At 35.6% G+C, this 13767-nt stretch overlaps 1 protein-coding gene across 23 annotated transcripts in view; it reads right to left on the bottom strand.

Annotated features, from left to right (window-relative positions):
* Positions 1-5624: 5624 nt before the first annotated feature.
* CEP70 (centrosomal protein 70) overlaps positions 5625-13767 on the bottom strand; it is a 240464-nt gene continuing 232321 nt past the window's right edge. For all 23 annotated transcript variants that reach the window (XM_043874140.1, XM_043874133.1, XM_043874132.1 and 20 more), the window contains 5 exons: positions 10686-10832; positions 10358-10526; positions 9890-10004; positions 8731-8810; positions 5625-6359 (listed from right to left, as the gene is read on the bottom strand). In XM_043874140.1, the coding sequence (XP_043730075.1) occupies positions 6298-6359; positions 8731-8810; positions 9890-10004; positions 10358-10526; positions 10686-10832 (573 nt within the window). In that variant the 3' untranslated portion in view covers positions 5625-6297. The remainder of the gene's footprint in view (positions 6360-8730; positions 8811-9889; positions 10005-10357; positions 10527-10685; positions 10833-13767) is intronic.

Genomic DNA, 13767 nt, shown 5'->3' on the forward strand with positions numbered 1-13767 from the left:
TTTTCCCCACTGATCCTATGTTTAATGAAAGTTCAATAAAAATCTCAGTATGTAGTGCATGTGTCTGTGTGTATAATTTAATAATCACACTCAATACACATGGAAATACAAAGGGTGGGATACCAAAGTTTATTATAAAGTTAAAATAATTAAGACAGCAGGATACTAGTGCGGGGTAGATAAATGGACCAGAAGAATACAAGAGAGTCCAGTAACAGACCCATTCACATATAGATATTCAATATATGACAGAAGTTAACACTATAAGCAGAGGGGAAATAATAGACTTGCAATAGACAGTGCTGAAACAACTGGGTATCTGTGACAGAAAAGGTAACAGTCCTTTACTTATACCACATTAAGAAAAAAAAACCTCCAGGTATATTAGACTAAGTGTGAAAGGCAAAACTATACAGCTATAAGATAACACAGGAGAGTAACTTTACAATTTGTGACTAGAGAAAGATTTCATAAGACACTAAGAGCACTGACTATATCTCTACATCTTTAACTATATTCTCTATATTAAAATTAAGTTCTTCAGTTCATGAAAAGACACTAGAGGAAAGAGGAAACAGAATGGAAGAAGGCATTCGCAACATGTGTAACCATCAAATAGTTCATGTCTAGAATATATAAATAACTCTTACAAATCAATAGGAAGACAGACTGTCCAACAGAAAAAGACACCAAAGACACATACAAGCACTTCAAAAATAAACTACAAACTAAAAGAAACAAAGGAAAAGATGTTTAACTTCATTAGTAATCAGGAAAATAAACATTAAAGTCACACTAAGAGCTCTACACATTATACTGGCAAAAAAAAAAAAAAACTTACTAATCAAAAGTTGGTCAAATATGGAAAACTGGGGACCCTTCAAACATTAATGGTGGGAGTATAAGTTGGTACAACTACTCTGGAAAACAGTTTGGCATTTTCTTCTAAAGTTAAAATACATATGATCTATCAAAGTCACACACTATACAACCCCAGAGGATCCATTCACATCATTAGATGTGTTTTCCTCTGCTGCTGCCAAGTCACTTCAGTCGTGGCCAACTCTATGTGACCCCATAGACGGCAGCCCACCAGGCTCCCCCGTCCCTGGGATTCTCCAGGCAAGAACAATGGAGTGGGTTGCCATTTCCTTCTCCAATGCATGAAAGTGAAAAGTCAAAGTGAAGTCGCTCAGTCGTGTCCGACTCTTCGTGACCCCATGGACTGCAGCCTACCAGGCTCCTCCGTCCATGGGATTTTCCAGGCAAGAGTACTAGACCCAGCAATTTTGCCTGTTAGATATTGATTCTATAAAACCTGCACACAAGTGAACAAGGATATGTGTACAAGAATGTTCACAGCAGTAGCTCGCAATAGCCAAGAACTGGAAGCAACCCAAATGCCAATCCCTAGAACAACAAACAAATGGATTATGGAACATTCATAGAAGAATACCAGACACCAATGAAAATAAATGACCTGGACCTACATAAAACAATATAGATGAATAGTACAAACATAATGTTGAACAAAAGAATTAAGAAGAACATACAGCATGATTCTATTTTTATAAAGCTCAAAACCAGCAAAACTCAACTATCTTGGTTTAGGCATACACACAAAACTGGCAAAACTATTTAAAAAAAAAGAAAAAACAAGTAAATGATTAACATAAGCCAAGCTAATGATTATCTCTTGGGGGAAGACACATATGGTGTGTGGGGAAGGCCTTTCGGAGTGCTGGTGATGTTCTATTTCTTGGATGTTGCATGGGTGTTCACTTTATAATCATTATTATACTTGAAATTTATGGTTTTTACTGTACTTAGTATATGTGTTGTATTTTATAACATATAAAAACCAATTAGTGAAATAAGAAGAAAAAAAGGAAAAGAATATCCAGCAACTATTAACTAAAAGGACAAAACTACATTCAAGGTAAAAGCATGTATAGCAATGAAGAGATATTAATCAAGAAGATATTATTGACTATGAATTTATAAGTACTTATAAAACAGGCCAAAGTATTTCTTAAAGTACTTATAAAAAAACAAAATTTGACAAGTTCAGGGATTTCAGAATTTCCCATAAACTAAATCAAGTGGACAAAAAAAAAATGATAGAAATGAAGTTGATTTAAATAATATATAACACTACATATATATACACACACATATATGTATATATTAGAGATTAGACTTTTTAAAGCACATGTGGAATATGTGGAAATTCATCAGATTAAAGTCACAAAGAAAATCTCAATGAATTCCAAAAATTCAATACCAAAAGACCATATTCTCTGACTACAGTAAAATACAACTAAAAAAAAATGAAAGACAAGATAAGAAACACTACATGTTTTCAGATACTTTACTTTTAACCAGGACTAGCAGGAAGCAAATTTACACTTCCACCTGTATCAATGAAACAAAAATATGACAGTTTTCAAGTCAATGGATATCAGGTATATGTCCATATGAAGACCTGAACACTACTACGAAATTTGTAGTAGTCAAAAATTGGAAATAACCTAAATTTCCACCAACAGATGAATGGATAGACAAATTGTGGTATCTTCATACAATGGAATACTACACAGCAATAAAAAGGAATGGACAGTAAATAAATGCAACAACATGCAAAAAAATCACAAATTAATTATGCTGGGTGGAAGAAGCCAGACAAAATGAGAACATATGGCATGATTCCATTTATATAAAATCCTGTCACATGCAAACGTCTATAATGATGGAAAGCAGATCAGCTATTGCCTAGGGATAGGAATAGGGAGGGGTCATGAAGGGCAAAGAAATAACTCTTGGAACAATAGGTATACTGTTTTGATGGTTTCACAGATGTATATGTATATCAGGATTTATCAAATTGTAACAGTGACAGATTTTATTTTTTGGGGCTCCAAAATCACTGCAGCCATGAAATTAAAAGACGCTTGCTCCTTGGAAGAAAAGCTATGACAAACCTAGACAGCATATTAAAAAGCAGAGATATTGCTTTGCTGACAAAGGTCCGTCTAGTCAAAGCTATGCTTTTTCCAGTAGTCATGTATGGATGTGAGTTGGACTATAAAGAAGGTTGAGCGCTAAAGAATTGATGCTTTTGAACTGTCATGTTGGAGAAGACTCCTGACAGTCCCTTGGACTGCAAGGAGATCAAACCAGTCAATCCTGAAGGAAATCAACTCTGAATATTCATTGAAGGATTAATGCTGAAGCTGAACCTCCAATACTTTGGCCACCTGATGCGAAGAGCTGACTTATTGAAAAAGACCCTGATGCTGGGAAAGATTGAAGGCAGGAGGAGAAGGGGATGACAGAGGATGAGATGGTTGGATGGCATCACTGACTCAATGGACATGAATCTGAGCAAACTCCAGGAGACAGTGAAGGACAGGGAAGCCTGGCGTGCTACAGTCCATGAGGTTGCAAAGAGTCAGACATGACTGAGCACCTGAACAACAACAATAGTTTATGCACAATTTATTATATGTCAATTATACATCCATAAAATGGTAAAAAATCAAGAGCCAATCAATGGTTGCAGTACTTATACTTTAAATAATTACAACTGGATAAAAGTAGAATTGCCAGGATAAAAGTAGATCTGATAGAGAGGGCCTAATGTTCTCCCCAGTAGTGCCACCATCCCTCTCAGTGGCCCTCAAAAAAATGCCTAGGCCTTTGAGGAAGAGTTTTAAAACTCCTGTTTTAAACTAAGAGTTAACCACAGGCTCTCTTAAACTAGCTGACAAAATTCTGATAAAATAATTTTTAAATTATACTTCTTATCTGCAAATCAAAACTACAGTCAGGTACCACCTCACACCAGTCAGAATGCCCATCATTAAAAAGTCTACAAATAACAAGCGCTGGAGAGGATGTGGAGAAAAGGGAACTCCCTACACTGTTGGTGGGAATGTAAACTGGTGCAGCCGCTATGGAAAACGGCATGGAGATTCCTTAAAAAACTAAGATTAGAGTTGCCATATGATCCAGCAATTCCACTCCCGGGCATATATAGAGAGAAAATGATAATTCAAAATGATACATGCATCCCAATGTTCATACCAGCACTATTTATAATAGCCAAGACATGGAAGCAACCTAAATGCCCACCAACAGAGGAACACATAGAGAAGATGTGGTACATATATACAATGGAATATTGCTCAGCCATAAAAAAGAATTAAATAATGCAATTTGCAGCAACATGGAGGGACCTAGAGACTATCATACTAAGTGAAGTAAGTCAGAAAAAGAAAGACAAATACCATATGATATCACTTGTATGTGAACTCTAAAATATGACATAAATAACTTATTTATGAAACAGACTTACAGACACAGAAAACAAACTCATGGTTACCAGAGGTAAAAGAGAGTAGGGGAAGGATAAATTAAGAGTTTGGGATTAGCAGATACAAACTACTATATATAAAACAGACAAACAACAAGGTCCTACTGTATAGCACAGAAACTATATTTGGTGTCCTACAATAAACCATAATGGAAAAGAATATGAAAAAGAATGTGTGTATACACATGCACACACACACACACATAAAACTGAATCATTTTGCTATACCAGAAACTAACACAACTGTAAATCAACTATTGTAAATTACATAAACTTTTACAATAAAATAAACTATTATAATTGTAAACACTCACGTTTTTGCAACCCCACGAATTGTAGTCTGCCAGGCTCCTTTGTCCTGGTGGATTCTCCAGGCAAGAATACTGGAGTGGGTTGCCATGCCCTCCTCCAGGGAATCCTCCCAATCCAGATATCAAACCCAGGTCTCCCACATTGCAGGCAGATTCTTTACCATCTGAGCTACCAGGGAAGCCCATAATAAACCATAATGGGAAAGAAGATGAATAAGAATGTGTGTATACACATAGAAACACACACATAAAACTGAATCATTTTGCTACACCAGAAACTAACACAATTGTAAATCAACTATGCTGCAATTAAAAAAATTATATTTCTTCCTTTCAAAAGTCACTGGATTTCCAAACTGGCTCACAACAATTTTTTGGAGTTCTAATTAACTAAGAGCATGTATATTACTGAATATCCAAATACTTTTTCTACCCAGCCCTCAAAGACACAAGTTTTTTCACAAATCGTGGGCTAGTGTTAAGAAATGTAATTGCAGGCAAACAAAACAAAGAATTTTAAATCTAAAAAAACCTAAGATATTACCTTACTTCTAATCCCTATGGTCACCCCACTAAGGATCTGAGTGCTTATATTTTGACATTTATTCTCTGCATTCCACTATGCTGCTTCCTGGAAATCTTTACAATATTCTATATAACAATGAACAAGAATAACTGAGAAGTTATAAAAGTGGGGGTAGGGAGTAAGGGAGCAGCAGCAATCCAAAGTGATCTGTACTCATGGATGTGAAGCAGAACAGTTATCCTTTAAGAAAATCAGAATGAATACTGAGAACAGAGAATATGTAGAAAGTGGCAAGAAAGCTACTCTTACAGAAAATGTAGCAAGGGTGAACCAGTTGCCCAAGGAAGGCTCAGACTAGTAAGAGAATATGACTCATTATCTACAAGGAATACAAATAAGTCACTGAGAACACTTACATTTGGAAATTCTTTACAAAATTTTATTTAAGATTTCATGCCCTTATAAAAGGTACATCACATGAAGACAGTAAAAAAGACACTTTTTTAAATGAGAGGCTTAACACCTACTCATCTATTTTACCTCATAATTCTTTCCTACCCTAACAGGAAAATTTTTTTTTCCTTCTTCCTATTGTTCCTTCTGCTCTGAAAGGGCAAATGTTATGAGGGATATCTTAATAGAATGTGCCATTTCCTTGCCAGGAAAGCAATATCTTCCTGCTGGTTGGATAAAGACAGACATTGGCATTCCTTGTTCCTAGAACCAAAAAGGTCACTAAACTCTGAACTTAAATGCAACCTTTCTATTACTTGCATTATCTCTCCCTGAGTTTCTCTCTTATTCACACACTGTACTTTAAAACAATCTTAAATTTTAAGTACTCAAGAACTGCTTAAGAATTATTCAAGGATCTAAAGTTAATTTATTAATTAAACAGCAATTTTTTTCTATAAAAGAATCTCAAAGTCAATAAAAATTATACAGATGAGGCCTCAATAGAAAGAAGGGGGTAAATTTTGGGGTAAATACATTTTATAACCCATGTCTCAGAGTAAGATCAATCCTACAAAATACTTAGGATGTTAAGAATGCAATTTACACAGTAAAAATGATTTGATTTGTTTTCAGTATGAAAGTATTTTTAATTTCCTTACTGCAGGTACAATGGCATCCAAGTCATCAATTTCTGTAACAGAAAAACAATAATAAAACAGTAACTTCATCCAGTGTTAGGCTCAGATGAAATGATAATCTCTGTGCAAAGGCAAACCTCAAACACAAAGGCAACATCACTAGTGCTTTCAAGCACATGAAATTTTTCTCTAAAAGTGTATCACTGATTCACAGGACATTTGTTTGTAAAAGCTACCTACAAAAGCATCTTCTGACTCTGATATTAATCTCATTAGCAGTGTGCTCTTAACAACAGTTCCTACTCGCCATATTTATGACATTATGTTACTGCCTCTTTAACTAATATATGGGTGAGCTTACATGGTGAAATCCCTAGGAGAGGCCCTTTATCTTTCCTGGGCCTCCATCTAAAGACTTAGGGATCTCTTCTGTCGGAACACAGACGATACATGAAAGGAAAAGAACAAGAGCAAATCCACAGCTGAGAATTACACTGTGGTAAGTAAGGTACAAAGATCAAGTTATTCCACAATCCTCATTCTAAAATCACACCTGTTTTCTCCCTAGGAAAGAAATCTGCCGTATAAATAAACCTCACAGAGAAGAACCTTGGTTGATAGGAGAATTTTCTCAACTAATCACACCACTTACATGAGAAAAAAAGGAAGTCCTTCGCCATACCTGATATTCAGTAATCCACTCTGTAGTTCTAGATGCGTAATATGACATCTGTTGTTGTTGTTGTTGTTTGTTGTTTAGTTGCTAAGTTGTGTCTGACTCTGCGACCCCATGGACTGTAGCCCTCCAGGCTCCTCTGTCCATGGGATTTCCCAGGCAAGAATACTGGAGTGGGTTGCCATTTCCTTCTCCAGGGGATCTTCCCAACCCAGGGATCGAACCCACATCTCTAGCACTGACAGGTGGATTCTTTATCACTAAGCCACCTCGCATCTAGTACTAATAAAAATAGTCATGTTTGCCAAAACTGATTTAACTTCTGAAATGTTAATATTTATTCCAGAATTTCAACTGTGACCGAACAGCACATGAACACTGTATATTAAAGCAAATGATCCCACATGAACCATGCTGAGTATTATATTTGAGAGGAAGTTTCTATACAAGGATTATGAAATAAGTGTTACTAGCACACCTAGTAAAATGTTTTTTAATGACAAGAAACTCACTGTTAGTCGCTACCTCAAAGTAAGTAAAATCATATTGCAGGAAACAAAGCTCTTTGAGATACAAGGCAATAAATACATTTCTATATTTTCAAATCTCAAGTTAAACTTTCAAATTATGTCTTCCCTTGCCATGATCTTTTCAAAGGTATGAGCATGAATAAAGTACACTCACTGTCTCCGCTGCTTCCAGTCTACATAAAATTGGCCACAAAAATGTATGTTCAACTAGGCTATATACTCCAGTCAGATATGCCTTTCATTTACTCATCTTCTTACCAGATTTTAACTTACTCATTCCTTTATCTTCTACCAAACTTTATCTCCTCTTCTAATTTAATTTCCTATGTCAAAGAGTCATTCTTTAAAAAACAAAAAAAAACTTTCAACTTCAAATGAGCTACACAGAAAAAAATTCATTAATCATAATGAATTAATGAAGTAAATAAATCACTGTAACCTTTTTAAAAATAAAAAGTGATTTTGTTTTGTTGGGTTTTGGAGAATCTTAGTTCCCCTACTGAGGATGAACCTACACTCTCAACAGTGAACACACATAGTCCTAGCCACTGGACCATCAGGAATTCCCTAAAAAGTGTTCTTAATGGTAAGATTATTTATTTTTATAGCCATAATAAATCACACTTAAAGTAAGTGATTTGGGTTTTTATTTTGCCTATGATTCCTAAGCTAACTATATTTTTTCCCCCTTAAAGCCCTCAATCTGACCAAGAGTGAAAATGTGTCTCTTTCCTTCCACAAACTTATAAATTTATCTCCTTTCTACAGATGTTTATATTATTTCTCATCATCTGAGGAACTTAAATTTTAAAAAAAGAGTAGGTAGGAACTATCTTTTTTAAAAAAAGAAAAGAAAAGGAGGAGGAAGAAAAATTAAAAAGACACCTATCAAGATCATAAATTCTACAGACATTTCTCTTTATCCAATGACAGTCAGGCTTAGAGTGGGCCTAGCCAGAATAACATCATTTCTCATTTTAAGGTCCTAAAACAAACGCGGCCCAGCTCCTTAAAGAATATGTGTTTCTCTGTTGTTCTGTAGATTAACCCCAATCAACTTTAACTGCAAGTTAGAAGTTTGTTTTCAGAACTGTTAGTGGTTTCCAGACACTTTCTACCACTCTAGGTAAAAACACTAATACAGTGACTAAGGAAAACTCTTTCCTCAAACCCAATGACATCCTGAGACTCAAAATCCACCTCTGACAAAAATCTTACCTAAGATTTTGAGTAGATCATTAGTAAATGCCTGAAATGCTGGGAAAAATTCCTCATGTTCTTCCAATTTGCGGATAATGCTTTAAAAAAAAAAAAGCACAATTTATACTAAATTTCTGACTTAGGATTCTTACATTTGATTGGGCATACAACATTTCAAAACAGAAAGAAACTGTCCTGCTAATTTAAATACAAATTTAATGATTATTTACTGCAATCTTTCCTTCTCTTTGTTCATCTAGTAATACTTTTCTAAAACAAACAAAAAAAATCTACTAGCAGTATAATCATCTGTTCTAAGGTTAAATCTATCTAACATTTCTAATATGGGAACTTTCCATTTAGCTTAAGGAGTCTTTAAGAGACCATGTTTTCTAAAAATAATTGACTTTCATATCCTGTATTCTATTAAACATTAAGAATAAGTATCAGTAATCTGTAAAACTGGGAAGGAGAAAAATACCAATAGTGAGACATACGTTCCTTTTAAAATCATCAAGTATCAGAAACCTCAAGTGTCAGATTAGGTTAGGGTTCCTCTTGGAAAACTTGCAGAACGTATGGAACATATACTTCCCTTATGATGCGGTATAAAATCTGAGGGAGGAGGGAGGAAGAGTACAGCTATAACGTTTTGACATTAAAAAAAAATTAGGTTTTATGTTGGAGATGCCTAGCTTTAAAAAAGAAATCCCTACCACTACAATATTGTAAAGTAATTAGCCTCCAACTAATAAAAGAAAATGGAAAAAATAAAAATAAAAAAGAAATCCTTATTATCTTATCAAATAATGCACATACTCTTAGTGATTATTCAGTGATCTATGGTAATCTGCTAAAAATTGGACTTATTTATATATTCTGAATTAACATGAAGTTGCTGACAAAGTTTGACTTTCTCCAATTATAATTTCCCTTGGGAATAAGATTATAGCAAAAATGCTGGAGTCCTGACCCACCGTATGTAGACCTACAGAACCCAGAATCTACTTTTATCTTGAAAATATTTGATATTCTCTCCATTCCTAAGGTGTGAGATTATTTTTAAAAATGCTATTCCAAACAGGAAAGGTAAATAACTTATGGAGTTTTGAAAATCTTTAATTTTACCACTCAAAACATTCTGGACAATACTTTGCAACCTTTTTAAAATAAATACCTTTGAAGGTCTTCAGGTCCTAATACCTGCATAATCTTTTCATTCACATCTTCATTAATCAGCCTACACAATTTTCCAACTGTGCTTACCAGCACACACAATGAGGATGAACTATCTGCAAAAAAGAAATACAAGGCCAGAATATTTTAAGGGAATTTTAAAAATCATTAAATCAAATGCTATGTTTCTGTTACCCTAAATTTTTTACCTACTTTTTGTTGATTTATTAATGGGGCCTCCCTGGTGGCTCAGACAGTAAAGAATCAGCCTGCAATGCAGGAGACCCAGGTTCAATCCCTGAATCGGGAAGATCCCCTCGAGAAGGGAATGGCTACCCACTCCAGTATTCTTGCCTGGAGAATTCCATGGACAGAGGAGCCTGGTAGGTTACAGTCCATGGGATCGCAAAGAGTCAGACTTTAATAATCACTATTAAGTGGGGGGCCAAAAATGAAAATGGGTCATTACCTAGTTCTAAGAGTTCTTGGAGGTTTCTCACAGCATTGTTCAATTCTCCAAGCCTAGTATAAACTTCATTCATTCGAGGATAGACCCCAGTTAAAGATGGAACATCAAATAATTTTTGGAAGTGAGAAACAATAGCTCGCAAAATGTGGAAGTCTGGCATATTGCTGTCCTGCCCAAAAGAGAGGAAGAAAAAGTTTACATCTTAAAATTATTCCAAATCTTTAATAAAAACTTTAAAAAGAGAAAGAGTTATAGTAGAATATCTGTATCCATATCATTAATTTCACATTAAAATGTGAATATCTATGTAAGTACTGGGTAGTATTACCTTTGCCTTATTTTCAACTTCTTCCAACATGGTATCTACTATAAACAACAGATCTTCAACTCTGATACCTTCATTTTCATCCTGCTTCTTTAAATTATGCCAAGGCACCAGTTCTGCAGACAGTATTTTCAAGGACTTATATAAATCCTTCATAACAAAAGAAATAATATGCTATTATGGATTTTTTAAGTTTTCATAATCACATTAATAAAATATAATTATCCAAGCAGATGTAATACATATATTAACCATCATCAGTATTTTTTTTAAATACCATTACCTGTTTAAAAGAGTCTGTTTAATTCATTTTCTTCAGGCCTTACAGAAAACATTATACATATACTGATTATCTGGAATCTGGGTGTTTAAAGTAATTGTATGTTATTTATTAGTAACATATGCTATTATTTAAGTAAATATTTTGAATTATTGATGAATAAAAAATAAGCTTGTCCTTTCTATTTTGCCCTTGATTTTTTAAGTAACAGATTTATTATTGAGGTGTAATTCACATACCATAAAATTCATCCTCTTTAAGTGTGTAATTCAGTAGTCTCATTTACAGAGATGTGCAATCATCACAATTATCTTAATTCTAGAACCTTTTCATCATGCCAAAAAGAAACCCTTATTCCCCATTCTCTCTCACTCCCAGGCTTTGGGTAACTACTAATCTATTTTCTTTTTCTATGGATTTGCCTATGCTGAGCATTCCATTTCATTAAAAAACAGAATCATACAATATGACTTTTTGTGACAGGTTTCTTTCATTTAGGATATTTTCAAGATTCACCCATGTATGTAGCTCCAAGAAAAAATTTAATTCAAAAAGATGCCTAAAAAGTAATTCCACTTAATTCATGACAGCCTACTTGTTTTCCTGGCCTAAATATGTTGTCCTAATCTGTTTAAAACTATGCACAAGGAGCTGGGATCCTGGAAGTTTAGAAGTCTAAGACTGGTCAATCAATAAACAAATATTTACTGGGCATCAACTACACACATAGCACAGTGCTTGGTGCTTGGCCCTTTAAAACAATGTCATGCAAAAGAAATGTAGTATGTGTCACAGTAATATTATCTAGTAACCATGTTAAAAAAGTAAAAAGAAATAGGTGACAATTTTAATATATTTAACCCAATATATCCAAAACAGTATCAACAGATCATCTATTTAAATTATCTTTTAATCATCTCCATACTATTTCTACTAAATCTGGTGTGTAATTTTATACTTGCAGCACATTTCAATTGCGACTATCATATTTCAAGTGATCAAAATCTACATGTAGCTGAGTGGTTACTGTATTAGACAGTGCAACTCTAGAATACAGAAGGAAACACAAGAAGTTCTTAATTATCTCAACTTCTTATTTTAGTCCTCCACTTATTTAACACTCACTAATTATTTCAAATCCTGAAAGATGATGCTGTGAAAGTGCTGCACTAAATATGCCAGCAAATTTGGAAAACTCAGCAGTGGCCACAGGACTGGAAAAGGTCAGTTTTCATTCCAATCCCAAAGAATGCTCAAGCTACCGCACAATTGCACTCATCTCACACGCTAGTAAAGTAATGCTCAAAATTCTCAAAGCCAGGCTTCAGCAATACATGCATGAACTGTGAACTTCCAGATGTTCAAGTTGGTTTTAGAAAAGGCAGAGGAACCAGAGATCAAATTGCCAACATCCACTGGACCATCGAAAAAGCAAGAGAGTTCCAGAAAAACAGGTGTTTCTGCTTTACTGACTATGTATGCCAAAGCCTTTGACTGTGTGGATCACAATAAACTGTGGAAAATTCTGAAAGAGATGGGAATACCAGACCACCTGACCTGCCTCTTGAGAAACCTATATGCAGGTCAGGAAGCAACAGTTAGAACTGGACATGAACAACAGACTGGTTCCAAATAGGAAAAGGAGTACGTCAAGGTGGTATATTGTCACCCTGCTTATTTAACTTATATGCAGAGTACATCATGAGAAACGCTGGGCTGGAAGAAGCACAAGCTGGAATCAGGATTGCCGGAAGAAATATCAATAACCTCAGATATGCAGATGACACCACCCTTATGGCAGAAAGTGAAGAAGAACTAAAGAGCCTCTTGATGAAAGTGACAAAGAGGAAAGTGAAAAAGTTGGCTTAAAGCTCAACATTCAGAAAACTAAGATCATGGCATCTGGTCCCATCACTTTGTGGCAAATAGATGGGGAAACAGTGGAAACAGTGTCAGACTTTATTTTTTGGGGCTCCAAAATCACTGCAGATGGTGATTGCAGCCATAAAATTAAAAGACACTTACTCCTTGGAAGGAAAGTTATGATCAACCTAGATAGCATATCAAAAAGCAGAGACATTTTTACTTTGCCAACAAAGGTCCATCTAATCAAGGCTATGGTTTTTCCAGTGTTCACGTATGGATGTGAGAGTTGGACTGTGAAGAAAGCTGAGCGCCAAAGAATTGATGCTTTTGAACTGTGGTGTTGGAGAAGAGTCTTGAGAGTTCCTTGGACTGCAAGGAGATCCAACCAGTCCATCCTAAAGATCAGTTCTGGGTGTTCATTAGAAGGACTGATGCTGAAGCTGAAACTCCAATACTTTGGCCACCTCATGCAAAGAGCTGACTCATTGGAAAAGACCTTGATGCTGGGAGGTATTGGGGGCAGGAGGAGAAGGGGACGACAGAGGATGAGATGGCTGGATGGCATCACCAACTCGATGGACATGAGTTTGAGTAAACTCCAGGAGTTGGTGATGGACAGGGAGGCCTGGCGTGCTGCAATTCATGGGGTCGCAAAGAGTTGGACACGACTGAGCGACTGAACTGAACTGAACTAACACCTAGATGCAGGAGACCTGCTTTCGATCCCTGGGTTGGGAAGATGCCCTGGAGGAAGGCATGCAACCCACTCCAGTATTCTTGTCTAGAGAATCCCCATGGACAGAGGAGCCTGTTGGGCTACAGACCATGGGGTTGCAGAGTTGGACATGACTGAGTGACTAAGCACAAGCACAATTAACACCTAGACCTCACATATTAGTATTGTTAACCTTTCATTTGGTAAGACGGAGAAGGCAATGG

Source organism: Cervus elaphus, chromosome 19 (genome assembly GCF_910594005.1).
Source record: "Cervus elaphus chromosome 19, mCerEla1.1, whole genome shotgun sequence".
Classification (NCBI taxonomy): Eukaryota; Metazoa; Chordata; class Mammalia; order Artiodactyla; family Cervidae; genus Cervus; species Cervus elaphus.